The sequence below is a fragment of the Ctenocephalides felis genome, unplaced genomic scaffold, assembly GCF_003426905.1.
Source record: "Ctenocephalides felis isolate EL2017-DRISC unplaced genomic scaffold, ASM342690v1 CF-g0.4_SCAFFOLD_01886, whole genome shotgun sequence".
Classification (NCBI taxonomy): Eukaryota; Metazoa; Arthropoda; class Insecta; order Siphonaptera; family Pulicidae; genus Ctenocephalides; species Ctenocephalides felis.
In genome coordinates this window covers 2037853-2060136 of record NW_020538040.1, presented here as the reverse complement: position 1 = coordinate 2060136, position 22284 = coordinate 2037853, and the positions used below count along the sequence as shown (strand labels likewise).

The 22284-nt window shown below is 28.2% G+C and overlaps 2 protein-coding genes across 2 annotated transcripts; both read right to left on the bottom strand.

The window, feature by feature from the left end:
- Positions 1 to 273: 273 nt before the first annotated feature.
- LOC113378343 (protein jagunal-like) lies at positions 274 to 5038 on the bottom strand. The gene is made up of 4 exons (XM_026618881.1): positions 4749 to 5038; positions 4417 to 4558; positions 4124 to 4342; positions 274 to 408 (listed from the first exon to the last, which is right to left on the bottom strand). The coding sequence occupies exons 1-4, from the start codon at positions 4835 to 4837 to the stop codon at positions 274 to 276; spliced, it is 585 nt and encodes a 194-aa protein (XP_026474666.1). The 5' UTR covers positions 4838 to 5038.
- A 1821-nt stretch (positions 5039 to 6859) lies between these two features.
- On the bottom strand, positions 6860 to 13931 carry LOC113378320 (putative nuclease HARBI1). Its single transcript, XM_026618855.1, has 7 exons — positions 13812 to 13931; positions 13563 to 13743; positions 13307 to 13500; positions 10294 to 10441; positions 7347 to 7482; positions 6999 to 7286; positions 6860 to 6936 (listed from the first exon to the last, which is right to left on the bottom strand). Exons 1-7 carry the CDS (start codon positions 13856 to 13858, stop codon positions 6869 to 6871), a joined length of 1062 nt encoding a protein of 353 aa, XP_026474640.1. The 5' UTR covers positions 13859 to 13931; the 3' UTR covers positions 6860 to 6868.
- Positions 13932 to 22284: the final 8353 nt, after the last annotated feature.

Genomic DNA, 22284 nt, shown 5'->3' with positions numbered 1-22284 from the left:
AAATTCCAATTGTCATATATAGAAATATTTATAATATTTAACATCATTATCGAGTTGTATGTAAATATATATAAGTACATGTAAAGTGACTCCTTACATTTATAAATAAATAAACAAATCAATAAACAAAATAAAACAATCTTTTATAATACAACTCGATGGCAGTTTCTCGTAACAGAAATAAAATTAAACAATGAGTATATATCTAATTAATATACCTGTCTTCAAATTGCGTAAACTATATACATATTTATATTTCTATTTAGCGTTTATTTAGCGTTTATTCAGCTTTTCGTGCCCCTTGGACTTCCAAGCTGTCACCAAATTCCAGGCAAAGTATAACGAGAAGAAATGTACTTGCGTTGCTAGTAATAGAAAACCGTACCACAGCAAACCGTAAGGGTAACCCTGAAAGAAAAAGGGAGTTCTTTTTATTATATTTTCTTAATTTACTCGTCAGTAGACTTTCTTTTACATTTTTTTATTAATTTAAATTACAACTAGTGGTGTATGGCATCGTGCCTTAAGGCAAATTGCTGGAACTTCCCGTACCGTAATGAAATATTCGAGAATTTTTAAACGTTTTCAAATATATTATTACAAATACTAATGCAACTTTCATTATTTTTGCAATATCTTGTTATATCTGAACAAATCAAATGTTAATCATAAATGAATCAATTTACCTCCGGAAACATTAACAATCGTTATTTCATTTCGAATTCAATTTCAAAAAAATTCCTAAGTTGCCTAATTTGCACAAAATTGAAAAAGTGCTCCCGCATAGTCACAGTCTAAACGCATTTGCAAACAATTCTGTGCGACATTTTCGCTTATACTGCTCTTTGCTTGGCGGCATTTTTACATTTTTCAATAGTTTAAAGTTTATTATTATTGATTACGGCTTCTTATGAATAAATAAATAAATAAATGCCATTTCGAAGTAAAAATTACGAAAATTAACCAGGCTAAGCACAGTCTCAGTGACAGCCTGGTACAAATATTTTCACGAGTGCGTTTAGATTGTGACTTTACGGGAGCACTTTTTTATTTTGTACAAATTATTGAAAAAAAAAAGAAAATCCTGTCTATGTACAGTCTAAGTAACAACCTGGTACAAATGTTTTCACGAGTGCGTTTAGATTGTTACTTCATCGGAACACTTTTCAAATTTTATGTAAATAATTTATAAAAATTACATTTTGAGTTAAAAAAAATCGAAAAATGACCCAACTCGGCACAGTCTAAGTGGCAATCTGGTACAAAAATTTATGCAAAAGTGTTAAGAATGTGACTTCACCGGAGCACTTTTTAAAATGTATGTAAATTATATAAATGAGTTTAAAAAAAAAATCGAAAAATTACCCATGCGAGGCACAGTCTAAGTGACAAATCGGTACAAATGTTTTCATGAGTGCGTTTGGAATGTGACTGTACGGGTGCACTTTTCTAATTTTGAGAAAATTATTGAAAAAATTGAAAAATGAGGCAGTCTAATCACAGTCTAAGTAACATCCCGGTACAAATATATTTGCGGGTGCGTTTAGACTGTTACTGTTCTGGAGCAATTTTCAAATTTTATATAAATTATTATAGAAATGCTATTTTTAGTTTAAAAAAATCGGAAAATGATCCAAACTAGGCACAGTCTAAGTAGCAACCTGGTACAAATTTATTTGGAAGGGTGTTTAGATTGTTACGGTACTGGAGCAATTTTCAAATTTTATGTAAATTATTTATAAAAATTACATTTTGAGTTAAAAAAAAAACTAGTGGTGTATGGCATCGTGCCTTAAGGCAAATTGCTGGAACTTCCCGTACCGTAATGAAATATTCGAGAAATTTTAAACGTTTTCAAATATATTATTACGAATACTGTAACTTCATTATTTTTGCTAAAAAAATAGTTGCCTAATTTGCTCAAAATTGGAAAAGTGCTCTCGTATAGTCACAGTCTAAACAACATTTGCAAATAATTCTGTGCGACATTTTCACTTATACTGTGCTTGGCTTGGCGGTATTTTCACATTTTTCAATAGTGTTCTCACAAAATTGGAATGGAAAAGTACTAGTACAAACAGTCTAAACGCACTTGGGTAAACATTTGTACCAGAGTGGCGCTTAGACTGTGCTTAGTCTGGGTCATTTCTTGAATTTTTGAAAAGAGTGAAATGTGAAAATGCCGCCAAGCTAAGCACAGTATAAGTGAAAATGTAGCACAGAATTATTTGCAAATGCGTTTAGACTGTGACTGTACGGGACCGATTTTCAATTTTGTTTAAATTAGGCAACTATTTTTTTTTTTTTGAAATCGAATTCGAAATTAATTTGCTCGTCAGTAGAGTTCTTTTTAAATTTGTTTTTCTCAATTTGCTCGTCAGTAGAGTTCTTTTTATCATTTATTAATACTTTATTTGATAGTAAGTAGAGTTCTTTAGCATTTTTTTTAATTTGCTCATCAGTAGAGTTCTTTTTAATTTTATTTCCCAAATTTGCTTGTCAGTAGAGTCCCTTTTTAAATTTGTTTTTTATAATTTGCTCGTCAGTAGAGTTCTTTTTAAATATATATTTAAAAGTCAGTAGAGTCCTTTCTTAGATTTAGTTTGTCAAATCGTCAGTAGAATTCTTTTACATTTATTTATAAATTTGCTCGTCAGTAGAGTTCTTTTTAACGTTGTTTTTCTTAATTTGCTCATCAGTAGAGTTCTTTTTAACGTTGTTTTTCTTAATTTGCTCGTCAGTAGAATTCTTATTAAAACGATATTTTATTACTTTTTGCTTATTTAGATCGTCAGTAGAATTCCTTTTATAATAAGATTTCTAATTTGCTCGTCAGCAGGGCTTTTTTACTTTTTCCCAATTTGCTCGTCGGTAGAATTTTTATTTTCTAAAATTGTATTAGGAAATATTAGTATATAAACAAAAAAAGGACTCTACTGACAATCAAACAAAGTAGTAATAATCCTTGAGAAGAAAAAAAAGCGACACTACTGATGAGCAAACTTTAATTTCGTACTACAATATTAAAAAAGGGACTCTACTAACAAGCAATAAAAACAATGATTTGAAAATACGAAAAAAGTTTTGTTTCTGACATTATTTAATATGAATTTACTATGTCTAATATTATTAAATAATTATTAATAATTAAATAATATTAAATTGGAACGTTCAGGCAACTTGCCTTGAGGTTAAAAACCACTTAGTTCATGATAAAACTATTCATATACATTTGTACTAAAAATATTTCACTAACGCTTACCATGCGTACCCAAACCTAAGAAAAAATGTATGGGAAAGCGTCGTGTTAGGCTCGGCCGACACGACAAGCGCTCATAAAATTTAAAACATTAATATAAGGGCAAAATTTTGTCACATCAAATATGGCATGTGGGGTATCAAATGAAAGGTTTCGACGAGCACTTTACGAATATCATAGTTATAGACTGAAAAAACCAATAGGGTTCCGTACACTATACATTCAATAAAATTACAATGACATAATTTTAACTTTCTTTTGCGTTATTAAAGCTGTACGACTTATGATGTTAGGTAGATGAAATATTTTTGAACAAATCTCTCTAATATGTTATTGATATTGGACGGCCGGTTTGAAAGTTACAAGAACTTTAATAAATAAATGAATGAATATAGTACGAACCGCGTCGTACTATATACAGTACAGTGGGTCAAAATGTTCCAAATAGTAAAAATGCATGTTGGGTATCAAATGAAAGGTCTCGGCGAGCACTATCTAAAAATCATACTCAAAATGCTGTAGAATACAATAGAATTCCTTACAAAGCATGTATTTAATTTATAATTTTAAATTTATACAATTTTTGTGTACACCAAGTTATTATAGTGTTACAAATCATAACATATTGTAGATAATTTATATTAGTACAAATTTTTCGAATGTTGCGTTCAATTTGGACAAACGGTTCAAAAGTTACCAGAGATATTATAAAAAGTAGACCAATGGGTTGCAGAAAACTTTAGTAGATCAAATATAGGCATGTGGAGTATCAAACAAAAGGTCTCAACAAGCGCAATTTAAAAATCATACTCAAAGATCTTACAAAGCACCAGAGTTCCGTACAATACAATATTTACTTCTTACCTGCCACAAAATAATGTCCTCAGCGTCTTGTCCTTCAGCTAAATACTCTAAAACGTCTCCACAATAATAAATAAAACAATATAACAATGGCAAGTAACCCAGCACGACTATTCCTATCATGTATCGTTGCATCAGGGCTACTCGGTTTCTTCTGGCTGCTGTCAGACCAACAAAAGATAGGACGACTGATAGGCACCAGATGTATTCCCACCATAAAGGCTGGAAAAAGAACACGTTGAATCTTAACTAACTTTTTCTTTAAAAATCATTATAAGTTCATAATTATTTTTTACCGTTGGAATTTCTAATTCCTCGATTTCTAATATAAAAATATCCAGTCTGTCCAAGATGTCTGCGGAAAGCTTTGCAAGCATCGCAAAGAAGAGTAGATAGTGGAAAAATATACAATATTTCAATCTAGATTTATTCAGAGCACTGAAATAAAACAAATACTTTAAAATAATATATTCAACATAAAACATGTATCTAACACAACTTATTATTAGTGCCTCAAACTGAGTATTTAGTTTATGAAACAAACAAACCACAATTTAACAACCAAACCCAATCCTTTCTACCTAAATATATCATTTTTAATTTGAGGTTAGAATTTTTTTATTATTACCTTATCTGATATTGTGCAGCAACGCGTTGCCTGTGTAAAAAATCCGTCCCATCAGTCCCCAAGACCATGGGGCCCCCTTTAGAGGCCATTTTCGACTTCCAAATTCACTAAAATAAATAAATAAATCTATAAATCCAATTCGAACATATTGTATAAGATTATTCTTGGACAAGAGCTAATGTCAGCGTGTCAGCATGTGACGTTTGCTGTTGTCAAATATAGATTGAAATTAAAATATTAAAATAATGAATTAAATTATTTGTTTTGTGTTTAGAAGACATTGTAATTGAGATTGTTGGTGGGAATTGTTTTAAATTGTTTAAAATTTGTTGATAAATTTTAATTTTGTGCAAATGTGTCAACATGGCGTCAACTGTCAATTCTTAATTCTCCGTGGTACGTGACAAATGAGACCATTCACAGCGACCTCAATATGAAAACGGTGCAATTAACGTTTAAAGAAGTTAAAGAAAAATATAAGCGCAAACTGGACTCACATTTGAATCCTTCTATAGTTGACGTTACTCAACCTTTTGGCATTAGGAGGTTGAAACGACAATGGCCCCTAGACTTAGTCTTAGATTAGGTCTAATATATCATACTAATTGTAAAACTGAGAAGTTCTCATTGGAGTTCTTCTTAGGCATCACTCATAAATTTTGTCATTTTAGCTCATAGGAATCTTTATGTATTCTGATTGCTAAATAAAACTGAGTTCAAAAAAAAAAAAAAAAAAAAAAAAAAAAAAAACTGTCAAATGAAAACTGTCATGTCTCAACTGTTTAATAGTAATTAAAATACATACATAATAAATATAATAATTAATTTTATATTCAGAAGACATTTTCATGAATATGTTGTTTAGAATTGTATCAAATTAGATTAAAAGTGCTAAAATTTTGTTTATATTGTGTCAACCAAGATAGTGTCAAATGTCAAAAGAAAACTGTCAAGTTTTAACTGTTTTATTGTAATTAAAATACGATTTATACCGATAATGGCAATAAAAAAACGATTTTAATAAAATTATAATAAATTTTGTTAATATAAATTGTATTAAATTGGATTAAAAGTGTTGAAATTTTTATTTTGTTAAAATGTGTCTGTATGGCTTCAACTGTCAACTGAAAACTGTCAAGTCTCAACTGTTATATTTTGTTTAAAATACAATTTATGTAAATAATGGAGATAAAAGATCGATTTAAATAATATTATAACAAACTTTGTTAATGTAAATTGTATTTAATCAAATAAAAGTGTTGAAATTTCTATTTTGTTAAAATGTGTCAATATAAAAAATAACAATAAAATGCGGCAACTGTCAATTAAAAACTGTCATGTCTCAACTGTTTTATTATAATTAAAATACAATTTATGTTAATAATGGAGATAAAAGATCGATTTAAATAATATTATAACAAGCTTTGTTAATGTAAATTGTATTTAATCAAATAAAAGTGTTGAAATTTCAATTTTGTTAAAATGTGTCAACATGGCGGCAACTGTCAATTAAAAACTGTCATGTCTCAACTGTTTTATTATAATTAAAACACAATTTATGATAATAATAGAAATAAAAGAGATTTTTGAATAAAATTATAATATTAAATATAAATAAAAATTGTTTTGAATTGTATTAAAAGTTGAAATTTTAATTTTGTTAGTTAAGTGTCAAAATGGCGTCAACGGTCAACTATCAACTGTCAATTAAGAGGTTATTTGCTTGCAGAAAATTTGTTTCAGTGTAAATTATTAAAAAACTATGACATATTTATTTAAATATCATTTACTTAGTGTGAAATAATAATAAAGTATGTGTAAATGTATATAAATTGTATAAAATGTGTAAAGTTTTCTACAAATGTGACTGTCAACAGTTTGCAGGTTATTTATTTTGATAGTAAGTTATATATATATATATATATATATATATATATATATATATATATATATATATATATATATATATATATATATATATATAATATATATATATTTAAGTTTAAATAAGTTACAATGAACAATTATATTACAAAATTTCAGTAACGACACATATAGTTTTACTAGAAAATTATATTTATTACAAAAACTAACCTATAAATAGTAAAAATGTTCTTTGTTTATTGCTGAAAATATCTTCTTGCATAATTATTCCTAACCGACACATCTTCTACACCATCAAATGCATCTAAAAAAAAAGACTTGATTTATTACAACTGCATATTTACAAGCAAATTATTGCAATCTAACCATCTGCATTATCATCTTCTTCAAGAACACAATCGATAGGATCGTCATGCTCTCTGCAAATATTATGCAGAGTAAAAACTGCATAGACGATTTTGCCTGCAACATCTGGTGTGTAATGCAAAATTTTTTGAGGATGCAGACACCGAAAACGATTTTTAATAGCACCCAAAGTCCTGTCCATCACTTGTCTTGTTTTTTGAAGGCATTTGTTGTAGTTCTCCTCGGTGGGGTTTTTCGGTGTCCTGTAAGGTGTGAGTAGATACTTTTCTGATGGGTAACTGGAGTCTCCTGTAAAAAAGTTAATGTTTTTGTTGTATGTGTTGTATTAAATATGTTTACTACAATTACCTATTATATAAGTCTCGTCTTCAGCATTTTTGTGTAGTAGGGCTCGAATAGGTGATTTTTGCCAAATGGCAGCATCACTCGCAGAGCCACCATATGTGGTGCTTGCAAATATCACCCTTTCATCGGCATCACATATCTGGAAATAGAAATATTAATTTACCCGTCACAAAAATTTGTAAAAATCAAGTATTTATTGAACATAATAAATTAAATGACATCATCAGTATAGTCCAAAGTCTATTTGGGTTTGATTTGCTCGTCAGTACAGTCCTTTTTCTTAGGTTTTTGATATATTTTATAATTTTTTTCTCAAAATTTTGATTAAGGTTGGTCGTCAGTAGAGTCCGTTTTTTCATTTTAAAGTCCATCAAAATTTAATTTGCTCGGCAGAAGAGTCCTTTTTTCATTTTAAAGCCGTTCAAAATTTAATTTGCTTGTCAGTAGAGTCCTTTTTTCATTTTAAAACCCATCAAAACTTAATTTGCTCGTCAGTAGAGTCCTTTTTTCATTTTAAAACCCATCAAAATTTATTTTGCTCGTCAGTAGAGTCCCTTTTTTATTTTAAAATCCATCAAAATTTAATTTGTTTGTCAGTAGAGTCCTTTTTTATTTTAAAATCCATCAAAATTTAATTTGCTTGTCAGTAGAGTCCCTTTGTCAATAATACTCTTTAATACAATAATTTACCAGTTTTGTTTTTGAAAATCTAGATTGAATTTGTTTGTCAGTAGAGTTTTTTTTATTTTTTTATATCGATGGTTAATTTCCTTGTAAGTAGAGTTCTTTTTTATAAATGATTTCTAAAAGATTTCAATTCGCTTGTCAGTAGAGTCCCTTTTTAATAATACTTATCAATGTGACATTTTATCAATTTTATTCTCAAAATCTAGATCCTGATTGCTCATCAGTAGAGTCCCTTTTCTATATAATATTTTACAAATTTTGTAAATAAAATCTAGATTTAGGATGCTCGTCAGTAGAGTTCTCTTTTTAATCTAATATTGTACCAATTTTATCTAAATAAATAATTCTTGTTTGATCGTCGGTCAAGTCAATTTTTATTTGATTTGCTTGTCAGTAGAGTCCCTTTTTAAATATAACATTTTAGCTATTTTTTCAAAATCTAAATTAAGTTTGCTCGTCAGTAGAGTTCTTTTTTATAAATAAGTTCTGATAAATTCTGCTTTGCTCGTCAGTAGGGTCCTTGTCTGATTACTGTTCCAGATATTTTATTTGCTTGTCAGTAGAGTCCTTTTTATAATTTAGAATTAGTCAGCAGAGTCCCTTTTTAATTATACTTTCCAAAATAACATTTTACAAATTTTGAAATCAAAATCTAGATTTATTTGCTCGTCAGTTGAGTTGTTAATTTAATCATTTAATTTGCTCATCAGTAGAGTCCATTTTATAAAATAACCCTAAATCTAAATTAATTTTGCTCGTCAGTAGAGTCTCTTTTCTCTAATATGACATTCTACTAATACTTCATTTGCGGTTTTGCTCGCCAGTAGAATCCCTTTTTTTAAAAAAAGATTTTTAATAAAAAGTTATAGCAATCGCAAAAAAATCGAAAATGAAAATTTTTATATATCTTTATGTTTCAGAGGTTTCTGAACATTTTGGCATACCTTAGAAAAAATGGATGTGTGTGTGTGTGTGTGTGTGTGTATGTGTGTGTATGTATGTGCGGATACAAATTTTCGTCGACGATTTCGGGAACACGGATCAACCGATTTGAATAATTCAAAAAACATTCGATTTATTTTGATAAGTAGACGTGCTGATTAGTTTTTGGCGAAGGCAGGTCTAGCCGTTCCGAAGATACAGGGCAAAAAGTGCCGAAAACGTTAACTCAGTTTTTAAGAGAACGGAGCGTCCGATTTGAATAATTCAAAAAACATTTTACTTGTATTGACAAGATGAAGAATTGATCAAATTTTCATGAGGGCAGGCCTAGCGGTTTCGAAGATCTAACAAAAAAAGTAAAAAAAAATGCCATTTGGCGGTCAAAAATTATCATTAGACATATGCACATCAAATTATCAGATATTTTATAGAGATTTTAACAATAAGTATACATTTTGTTTACATTCCTATGGGTTCCGTACCAATGTTTATCCGTTAGACGCCGACGCGGCGCTTACGCGCCTCGATATTTCGTCTCCATGCAGTTAAAGCAGTACGATTGATTTGAAAAAAAGTTTAGATCTTCCAAAATATTTCAAAATAAATGATTTAAGATAGAATGATTTAATATGGTTCGAAATTCTATTAAAAGTTTCAAATCATTGATCAACTTTTGTTGATTATTTTTAATTACTCGAATTTTGAATTGCGGTACGGGAAGTTCCAGCAATTTGCCTTAAGGCACAATGCCTTAATTGCTTTGAGACAGAATTCCACTTACAGCTAGTTATGAATTGTATTCTAGAAACTCAGAATAAAAGTTTGCTCGATAGTAGACTTCCCTCTCTTCGGTTACACAACAATAATAATCTTCTATATATATAAAAATAAGTCGGGTTTTCCTTCCTGACGAAATAACTCTAGAACGCACGAACCGATTTCGACAATTTTTCGACACCGGAAAAGTCTCGGGCTCCGCAAGGTTTATAGCTAAGAAAATTAGTGGTGCATGGCATCGTGCCCTAATGTATATTGCTGGAACTTCACGCACCGCAATTAAAAATTCGAGTAATAAAAATAATCAATAATTGTTTTAAATAATTGCAAATACATTATCTTCTATATATATAAAAATAAGTCGGGTTTTCCTTCCTGATCAAAATTTTCCTTTTCAAATATAAAATAAACAAAAAATTTCTTCATCTTTCTCACGAAACCATCTGGTGGCGAAACGGAGTTCGTCGGGTTTGCTAGTTTATAATATAAATAAAATAGTAATAATACTTTTTAATATCAAATATTATTTATTACTGTTACTTACCACTTCGACATTGAGCGAATAAGAACCCTTCTTGTTCAAGAAAAGAACTGCCGGATTCTCGGGGTGATCCTTCTGGGGGACTGTTATATTTATATGAGTACAATCTAGGCACCCGATAATGCCAGACATGCCGTACTTGTTATAAAACCTGTTTTAAATAGAAACATTAATTAAACTAGTAGTGTATGGCATCGTGCCTTAAGGCAAATTGCTAGAACTTCCCGTACCGTAACAAAATATTCGAGAAATATTAAATGTTTTCAAATAGATTATTACAAATACTCTTACTTTCATAATTAAATCAATTCATCTCCAGAGCATTAACAATCGTCATTTCATTTCGAATTCAATTTAAAAAAAAAATAGTTGCCTAATTTGCAAAAAATTGAAAAAGTGCTCCAGTATAGTCACAGTCTAAACGCATTTGCAAATAATTCTGTACGACATTTTCACTTATACTGCGCTTGGCTTGGCGGCATTTCACATGTTTCCATAGTTTATTTATTATTATTGGTTACGGATTGCTTGTGAATAAATAAATAAATAAATGTCATTTTTAAGTAAAAATTACGCAAATTAATCAAGCTAAGCACAGTCTCAGTGACAACTTATTACAAATGTTTTCAGGAGTGCGTTTAGATTGTTACTTCACGGGAGCACTTTTCAAATTTTATGTAAATTATAGAAATGTATATATGAGTTTTAAAATGACCGATACTAGGCACAGTATAAGTGACAACGCGGTACAAATGTTTTCATGACTGCGTTTAGAATGTGACTGTACGGGTGCACTTTTCTAATTTTGAGAAAATTATTGAAAAAAATGAAAAATGAGGCAGTCTAAGCACAGTCTAAGTGACAACCTGGTACAAATTTATTTGGAAGGGTGTTTAGATTGTTACGGTTCTGAAGCAACTTTCAAGTTTTATGTAAATAATTTATAAAAATTACATTTTGAGTTAAAATTCGAGAAATGACCCATACTCGGCACAGTCTAAGTGACAACGCGGTACAAATGCTTTAATGAGTGCGTTTAGAATGTGACTGTACGGGTGCACTTTTCCAATTTTGAGAAAATTATTGAAAAAAAAAGAAAAATAAGGCAGTCTAAGCACAGTCTAAGTGACAACCCGGTACAAATATATTTGCGGGTGCGTTTAGACTGTTACTGTACTGGAGCAATTTTCAAATTTTATATAAATTATTATAGAAATGCCATTTTTTTTAGTTTAAAAAAATCGAAAAATGATCCAAACTAGGCACAGTCTAAGTGACAACCTGGTATAAATTTATTTGGAAGGAAGTTTAGATTGTTACGGTACTGGAGCAATTTTCAAATTTTATGCAAATTATTTATAAAAATTGCATTTTGAGTTAGAAAATAGAACTAGTGGTGTACGGCATCGTGCCTTAAGGCAAATTGCTGGAACTTCCTGTACTGTAATGAAATATTCGAGAAATTTTAAACGTTTTCAAATATATTATTACAAATATTGTGATTGTTTCATTATTTTTCCTATCTTGTTTGTTATATCCGAAAAAGTGCTCCCGTACAGTCACAGTCTAAACGCATTTGCAAATAATTCTGTGCGACATTTTCACTTGTACTGTGCTTAGCTTGGCGGCATTTTTACATTTTCAATAGTTTTCGTTTTCACAAAATTGGAAAAGTGCTCCAGGTACATAAACAGTCTAAACGCACTTGGCTAAACATTTGTACCAGAGTGGCGCTTAGACTGTGCTTAGCCTGGCTAATTTTTTGAGTTTTTAACCCGAAAATTTCAAAACAAGCCTAGAAAGTAAAAATGAGGACTCTACTGAAGAGCAAATTAAATATTAAGAGAATAAATTAGAAATGGGACTCTACTGACGACCAAATAAATAGAAATTGGAAAAATGAAAATGAGACCCTACTGACAAACAAACTAAATTACAGCATGAAAAAAGGACTCTACTGACGAGCAAATAGAATATTAAAATAAATTAGAAAAGGGACTTTTCTGACGAGCCAATTTAATATCTTGATGAGAAATTAGAGAAGGGACTCTATTGACAAGCACATATAATCTAAATATACTTTAAAATATGAAAAGGACTCTACTGACGAGCAAATTAAATCTGAAGAAATTTTGAAATTAAAAAATAGGACTCTACTGATGAGCAAATTAAATAAATTATTGAAAAAGGATTTTACGATTTTATTTTTAAGTCAGTAAAAAAAGGATTTTACTGACAAGTAAACTAAATATCGATCTGTATAATTAAAAGAGACTCTACTGACGTACAAATTAAATATCTAGATTTTGAGAATATTTTTTTAATAAAAAGTATTATAAAAGGGACTCTACTGACGAGCAAATTCATATTTAGAGAGAAAATTAAAAAAGGACTCTACTGGCAAGTAAATTTAAATTTATTAGACATTGTTTATAAAAGAGGATTCTACTGACGAGCATATTGAAACCTGTTAAAAATCATTTATAAAAAAAAACTCTACTTACAAGGAAATTAACCATCGATATAAAAAAATAAAAGAAACTCTACTGACAAACAAATTCAATCTAGATTTTCAAAAACAAAACTGGTAAATTATTAAAAAGTATTATTGACAAAGGGACTCTACTGACAGGCAAATTGAATAAAGATAACTTTAACATAAAAAAGGGACTCTATTGACACACAAAAAAGGACTTTAACATGAAAAAAGGACTCTACTGACGAGCAAATTAAATTTTGATGCAGTTTAAAATGAAAAAAGGACTCTACTGGCGAGCAAATTAAATTTCGATGGACTTTAAAATGAAAAAAAGACTCTACTGACGAGCAAAATATATATTGATGTGGAAAATTAGAAGAAACTCTCCTGATGAGCAAACTTTTGAGAATAAAATTTGTAAAATATATAAAAAAACCTCACAAAGGGACTCTACTGACAAGCAAATCAAATCTAAATACACTTCGGACTCTACTGTTAAATGTTAAATCAATTAATTAATTATGTTTTATTACTTACTGCTTCTTAGTTTCCATTTTCTGCATCGTCGTCATGGGAAAACTAATATACTTGGGTGCAACATGTTTTAGAATCAAATCAGTAACTGTTTTTATACAACGACTGACCGAAGACTGACTCATGTTATTCAAATAGGAACTTCCAACAGCCGATTGAAAACAACCGTGACCGAAGAAATTTAATGCTGCAAGCACCTGCAACACAAAATTTATAATTAACATTCCCAAATACATAATTTTATTTATAATTACAATACCTGTAGGTGAAACGGGATAGCCCATCTTGCCCTGGACTCTACGTGTGGTTGTAATTGTTGTATTAGACTCTTGACCGACTGTTTCGATAAACGAAAGTGTTTGATAAATAGTTCATCGCTTATGTGCCACACGTCGTTTGAGTCTGTGAGGTACCTTCTGTGGGCGTACCTTTCTCTGTATCTAAAATTGTAAGAAATAAATTTGAGAAATACATTTATTTGGTGTATTATGTTGACGTACGAGTGTACCTTTTGCTTCTGCTATTTAGGGCTAAAATTACTCCAAGGAATGCCATTGTAACAAAATTGCTATTACATTGTTAATGAACATACAAACTTTTAACCTAACCTAACTTACTAATATTTATCTATTCAATTTTAGTATTTTTAACTGATCACACTGAAGATCTATAATTACACTACAATTACTAAAACAATCATACTTCGTTTACATAAGTATAACAATTAAATTCTTCATTTTTAACTTAAAAACAAATTAAATTGATATTTTGACAGTTTTCAGCTCCATATTGTAAACATTGTGACAGGTAGGGTGACAGGTCACATTCGTCTCCATTTTCATCCCAAATTTTAATATATAATTAACAAATTACTTACTAATAACACTAAACATTTAAAATTATATTAAAAATCAACATTTGTTAAACAATTATCCTTTATTTCTATATTTATAACAATTACACTTGACAGTTTTCAGTTTCAGTCAAATTGCCATCATTTACCATCTGGCAACACTTTGCATATGGAGTTGAGGAAATTTTATTTTTCAGTTTTTTGGCGCGATTGATTTGCAAGTGACAGCAACAAGTGTAAATTAATAAATGGAAGTATAAATAATTTAAACAGTGGATATTATCAAATAATTGAAGAAGGAACAGCGTATACGGAATTTGTTTTGTAAAAACCGAGGCAAGAGGAATAGATACATTAGATACATTTCTACAAGGAGTCACCAAGTAAGGTTTTTTTTTTATTTGCATAGTTTTATTGTCAATCAAAATGATATACATTACTAAGTAAGGTTAAGATTATAAAATGAATGATGATACGAAACACCCAACACTTTGTAGTTGTCTTCGGTGTTTAGAATTATCAGTAAGTTTAATATTTAGAGTCTAAATATAATAATTCTTGACGCTGTCTTATTTTTGCTTGTCAGTAGAGTCCCTTTTGTGAGTTTTTTTTATATATTTTACAAATTTTATTCTCAAAATTTTGATTAGTAGAGTTTCTTCTAATTTTCTACATCAATATCTAGTTTGCTTGCTAGTAGAGTCCTTTTTTTTATTTTAAAGCCCATCAAAATTTAATTTGCTCGTCAGTAGAGTCCTTTTTTCATTTTTTGTTTTATTTATATTTAATTTGCTTGTCAGTAGAGTCCTTTTTTAATTTTTTGTTTTATTTAAATTTAATTTGCTCGTCAGTAGAGTTGTTTTTTAATTTTAAACTACATCAAAATTTAATTTGCTCGTCAGTAGAGTCCTTTTTTATTTTTTATTTTATTTAAATTTGATTTGCTCGTCAGTAGAGTCCTTTTTTTAATTTTAAACTACATCAAAATTTAATTTGCTCGTCAGTAGAGTCTTTTTTTTAATTTTAAACTGCATCAAAATTTAATTTGCTCGTCAGTAGAGTCCTTTTTTAAATTTTAAAGCCCATCAAAATTTAATTTGCTCGTCAGTAGAGTCCTTTTTTAAATTTTAAAGTCCATCAAAATTTATTTTGCTCGTCAGTAGAGTCCTTTTTTCATTTTAAAGCCCATCAAAATTTAATTTGCTTGTCAGTAGAGTCCTTTTTTCATTTTAAAGCCCATCAAAATTTAATTTGCTTGTCAGTAGAGTCCTTTTTTAAATTTTAAAGTCCATCAAAATTTAATTTGCTCGTCAGTAGAGTCCTTTTTTCATTTTAAAGCCCATTTATATTTAATTTGCTCGTCAGTATAGTCCTTTTTTTCATTTTAAAGGCTACCAAAATTTAATTTGCTCGTCAGTAGAGTCCTTTTTTATTTTTTATTTTATTTAAATTTAATTTGCTTATCAGTAGAGTCCTTTTTTAATTTTTTGTTTTATTTAAATTTAATTTGCTCGTCAGTAGAGTCCTTTTTTTATTTTAAAGGCTACCAAAATTTAATTTGCTCGTCAGTAGAGTCCTATTTTTATTTTTTATTTTATTTAAATTTAATTTGCTTGTTAGTAGAGTCCTTTTTTCAATTTTAAAGTCCATTTATATTTAATTTGCTCGTCAGTAGAGTCTCTTTTTCATTTTAAAGTCCATTTATATTTAATTTGCTTGTCAGTAAAGTCCTTTTTTTATTTTTTATTTTATTTAAATTTAATTTGCTTATCAGTAGAGTCCTTTTTTTATTTTTTGTTTTATTTAAATTTATTTTGCTTGTCAGTAGAGTCCTATTTTTATTTTTTATTATATTTAAATTTAATTTGCTTATCAGTAGAGTCCTTTTTTCATTTTAAACTGCATCAAAATTTAATTTGCTTTTCAGTAGAGTCCTTCTTTATTTTTTATTTTATTTAAATTTAATTTGCTTATCAGTAAAGTCCTTTTTTCATTTTTTGTTTAAATTTATTTCATTTTATTTAAATTTATTTTGCTTGTCAGTAGAGTCCCTTTTTATAAATAATTTCTAACAGGTTTCAATTTGCTTGTCAGTAGAGTCTCGTTTTTAATAACACTTTTCAATATAACATTTTATCAATTTTATTCTTAAAATCTAGATCCTGATTGCTCGTCAGTAGAGTCCCTTTTCAATATAATATTTCACAAATTTTGTAAATAAAATCTAGATTTAATATGCTCGTCAGTAGAGTTCTCTTTTATAAATAATATTTAATAAATTTTAATTTGTTTGTCAGTAGAGTCCTTTTCTAATTTTCTCTCTAAATATCAATTTGCTCATCAGTAGAATCCTTTCTTTGAGAAATTCAATTGCTCGTCAGTAGAGTCCCTTTTATAATACTTTTTATAAAAAAATTTATTCTCAAAATCTAGATTTTTAATTTGCTTGTCAGTAGAGTCCCTTTGAATTATCCAGATCGATGTTTAGTTTAATTGTCAGTAGAGTCCTTTTTTTACTAAAGTAGATAATAATTATTATTATAGAAAAAATTATAATTAATTTATTCAGTTTGCTCGTCAGTAGAGTCCTTTTTTTTTCATTTCAAAATCTCTTCAGATTTAATTTGCTTGTCAGTAGAGTCTCTTTTTTAATAATACTCTTTAATATAACTTTATAATATTTTATCAATTTTATTGCCAAAATTTGTATTTAATTTGCTTGTCAGTAGAGTCTTTTTTTTAATTTTAAAGTCCATTTATATTGAATTTGCTCATCAGTAGAGTCTCTTTTTTTAATAATACTCTTTAATATAACTTTATAATATTTTATCAATTTTATTGTCAAAATTTAGAATTAATTTGCTTGTCAGTAGAGTCCCTTTTAATTATCCAGATCGATATTTAGTTTACTTGCCAGTAGAGTCCTTTATCGCATTTCAGATTACATTTTTTTCATTTTAAAGATGTATATTTTGTTTGCTCTGTTATTGATATCCCAGTTTAAAAATTTATACCAGCTGTACTATATATAGTTAAGGGCTGAAATTTTAATATGTTTTTGCTAAAAGTATATACTATAAGGGTACATAGTTAATTTTTTGTGTTTTGGAAGAAATTATTAAATTTTTTGACATTTTTCCAAAATTTTGTCACCATATGAAATCACTTGCAAATAAAATATTTTTGTCTTTAACAATTTATACCGCCTGTACTATATATAGTTAAGGGCTGAAATTTTAATATGTTTTTGCTCAAAGTATATACTATAAGGGTATATAGTTAATTTTTTGTGTTTTGGAAGAATTTACTAAATTTTTTGACTTTTTTCTAAAATTTTGTCCGCCAATGGATTCACTTGCAAATAAAATATTCTCGTTTTTAAACATTTCTATCGGCTGTACTATATGTACTTAAGGGCTGAAATTTTAGTATTTTATTCTTAAAAGTAGAGTTATTTTTTTCACTAAAATAGGTAATAATAATTATTATAGAATAAATTATAATTAATTTATTAATAATATTAACTAGTTTAATCGATAGTAGAGTCCTTCTCATTTCAAAATCACTTCAGATTTAATTTGCTCGTCAGTAGAGTCTCTTTTTTTATTTCAAAGTCAATTTATATTTATTTTGCTTGTCAGTAGAGTCCCTTTTAATTATCCAGATCGACATTTAGTTTGTCAGTAAAGTCCTTTTTTTACTAAAGTAGATGTTAATAATTATTATAGAATAAATTATAATTAATTTATTCAGTTTTCTCGTCAGTAGAGTCCTTTTTTAATGTCAAAATCTCTTCAGATTTAATTTTTTAATATTTCAAAGTCGATCTATATTCAATTTGCTTATCAGTAGAGTCCTTTTTTTCATTTTAAAGTTCATTTATATTGAATTTGTTTGTCAGTAGAGTCTCTTTTTTAATAATACTCTTTAATATAACTTTATCAATTTTATTCTCAAAATCTAGAATTAATTTGCTCGTCAGTCGAGTCCCTTTTTTAATCTAATATTTTACCAATTTTATTTAAATAAATAATTCTTGTTTGATCGTCAGTCAAGTCAATCTATATTTAATTTGCTTGTCAGTAGAGTCCCTTTTTAGATATAACATTTTAGCTATTTTTTCAAAATCTAAATTAAGTTTGCTCGTCAGTAGAGTTCTTTTTTATAAATAAGTTCTAATAAATTCTGATTTCCTCGTCAGTAGGGTCCTTTTCTGATTATAGTTCCAGATATTTGATTTGCTTGCCAGTAGAGTCCTTTTTATATTTTAAAATTAGTCAGCAGAGTTCCTTTTTAATTATACTTTCCAAAATAACATTTTACAAATTTTGAAATCAAAATCTAGATTTATTTGCTCGTCAGTTGAGTTGTTAATTTAATCATTTAATTTGCTCCTCAGGAGAGTCCTTTTTTTAAAATGACTCTAAATCTAAATTAATTTTGTTTGTCAGTAGAGTCCCTTTTTAAATATAACATTTTAGCTATTTTTTCAAAATCTAAATTAAGTTTGATCGTCAGTAGAGTTCTTTTTTATAAATAAGTCCTAATAAATTCTGTATTCTTGTAAGTAATTTTGAATATTCGCGCCAAAGATAGTATTATTTTATTGTAACCAACTTCATGTGGACGCCATGTTTGTTTGATTGACATATTATAAACACATAATATGCTTTTTCGTTATACATTTATTTAAAAAGACATATTTAGGCTATTTATTACTCATAAATACAGTTTGAAGGTATGAAATCTTCTTTCTCATCATTTGATGAAGCAGTTGGTATATATTTATCATATAGATATTATATTAATATTTAATAGTTTGAATTTTAGTGAAGCAATTATTAAAAACCTAACCTAAAAATGAGTTTTATGCATTCATATGCAGCTTCTGCTCCCATTACTCATGATTCCCAATCTTTTTTACTTCAATTAATGGTTCGTACATAATTATTTATGGATGTTGTCAATACAGTTTTTTATAATATCATACTGGTCTCCAGATTTTCACACATGGAAAGACGAAATGGAGCAAAACAGAGCAATGGACACAAAATGAACGATGGGGGTACAATTCTCTATTATAACTGTAACAGATCATATGGTTCTCGAGAAGGCACAGGCAGATTGACAAAGATTTTCAATAGTAGAAAGATTGGAAAAGCGTGTCCCTCTCGAATTGTAGCAACAGTTAACAATGATGGTCATCTGGTTGTTGACTATTGGAAGACGCAGTTGGGACATCAAAATCTTGCTAAATATATTCGGATGGATAAAAAATAACAGAGGTATTTTAGGTGACATATATATCTTCTATATATATATAAATCTCGTGTCACGATGTTGGTTCGCGATGGACGCCCAAACTACTGAACCGATTTTAAATTTTATTGGCTCATTGTGTGCATATATATCCAACTTAGGTTATAGGAAATTTTGAAAAGTAAATTTAAAATATAAATATATAATTTTTATAAATTTCTAAAAATTGCGACAGAAAATGACCAAAAAAAAAACAAAACACTAAAATGACAAATGTCAAAATTTAAGGAAATTTCGATATTTAATTTTTGAAAAAAAAAATTTGTTATTCAAAAAATAAAAATCAAAAACATGTACATATATAGAAATATCCAACATTTAAATCCAAATTTGATGAAATGCTACATACAAAATCACTCATTATAGTTTAAAATCTAATTAAAAATCAATGTTTATAAATTTAAATAAATGTTGACACGAAAAAAGTGAAATGTCATTTGTCAATATTTATGAAAATAATTAGATAAATAGATTTATAATTTGGATTTAATTGATTAGCTTACCGAATTATTTCGGAAACCAAAACTTCATCAAAACATTATAGATCAAAGATCACAATAAAAAAGCGACTTATTGAATTTAAAATTAATCATAAACAAAATTTTGACATTTCACAAAAAACTAATTTTTAACAACTTCAATAAGAAGCAAATATACATTAATTATTCCAAGTTATGTTATAGGCAATATTGCCAAGTAAATTATAGATACAAAACATTATAACATATTTGTGATTTTGTTGAAAATATATTTCATACGCATATATTTTGTTTTTAGACAAATTAATCAGGTTTATATTTTCTATATTATATGAATATATAAATCTTATCCCAGAATTCAACCTAAGGGTATATTTACTTACTACAGACGGTGGCGACATCTATGATATGCTGAAAGAATTAAATTTGAAGTAAAATCAAAGCTGCCGTGTTTGCCATCTATTAATACATGTTTGTCAGTAGAGTCCCTTTTACATTTTTTCTAAAATTGTTTGTCAGTAGAGTCCCTTTTATGTGTTTTTTTAACTTTGCTTGTCAGTAGAGTCCCTTTAATTTTTTTTTTCTAAAATTGTTTGTCAGTAGAGTCCCTTTTATGTGTTTTTTTAACTTTGCTTGTCAGTAGAGTCCCTTTCATTATTTTTTTTCTAAAATTGTTTGTCAGTAGAGTCCCTTTTTACTTTTATGGGTTTGCTTGTCAGTAGAGTCCTTTTCGTTAATTTTTTTCTAAAATTGTTTGTCAGTAGAGTCCCTTTTATGTGTTTTTTTTTAACTTTGCTTGTCAGTAGAGTCCCTTTAATTTTTTTTTTCTAAAATTGTTTGTCAGTAGAGTCCCTTTTATGTGTTTTTTTAACTTTGCTTGTCAGTAGAGTCCCTTTCATTATTTTTTTTCTAAAATTGTTTGTCAGTAGAGTCCCTTTTTACTTTTATGGGTTTGCTTGTCAGTAGAGTCCTTTTCGTTAATTTTTTTCTAAAATTGTTTGTCAGTAGAGTTCCTTTTATGTGTTTTTTTAACTTTGCTTGTCAGTAGAGTCCCTTTCGTTAATTTTTTTCTAAAATTGTTTGTCAGTAGAGTCCCTTTTATGTGTTTTTTTAACTTTGCTTGTCAGTAGAGTCCCTTTCGTTAATTTTTTTCTAAAATTGTTTGTCAGTAGAGTCCCTTTTATGTGTTTTTTTAACTTTGCTTGTCAGTAGAGTCCCTTTTTACTTTTATGGGTTTGCTTGTCAGTAGAGTCCTTTTCATTAATTTTTTTCTAAAATTGTTTGTCAGTAGAGTCCCTTTTATTTGTTTTTTAACTTTGCTTGTCAGTAGAGTCCTTTTCGTTAATTTTTTTCTAAAATTGTTTGTCAGTAGAGTCCCTTTTATGTGTTTTTTAACTTTGCTTGTCAGTAGAGTCCTTTTCGTTAATTTTTTTCTAAAATTGTTTGTCAGTAGAGTCCCTTTTATGTGTTTTTTTAACTTTGCTTGTCAGTAGAGTCCCTTTCATTATTTTTTTTCTAAAATTGTTTGTCAGTAGAGTCCCTTTTATGTGTTTTTTTAAATTTGCTGGTCAGTAGAGTCCTTTTTACATTTTTAAATATCAATCTAGAATAAAGGACTCTACTGACGAGCAAATTCAGAAAAAATGAGAAAAGGGATTCTACTGACAAACAATTGTAGAAAAAATTGAGAAAAAAACTGACTATCAAAATCAAAACAAGATACAAAAAGGATTCTACTGACGAGCAAATTTAGAAAATAAGAAAAATGGACTCTACTGACAAACAATTTTAGGAGAAAGTGAGAAAAAAACTAACGAACAAAATGCAAAAATGACTCTACTGACGACCAAATGCAAAAAAAGTAAAATGGGACTATACCGACGAGCAAATTAAAAAAAATAAAAATATAAAATGTTTTGTTTGCTTGTCAGTAGAGTCCCTTTTTATCTTGAAGTTTATTATTTAATTTGGTCGTCAGTAGAGTTTCTTTCTTATATCATTATTAAATATTATCATATTATATTAATTTTGGACCAAGAAGGAAATATTTTGACATTTATAAATTTAGTGCATATTTTGGATATATATAATTGACATTCACTATTTTTCAATTAAATGCAAATGTAAAAAATCAAATATTTATATAAAAAATTGTATATTTAGATAAAGATACTGCATTGATTTAGATTAAAATTTAATTATCATTCTATTAAAAAAAAAATTGACATAAACAAATTAAAATAAACAAAACACTATGATGCGTTGGAATTAATTATCAAAGTGTAAAAAAATTAGTGTAATTAAAATATAATATTATTATTAATATATCA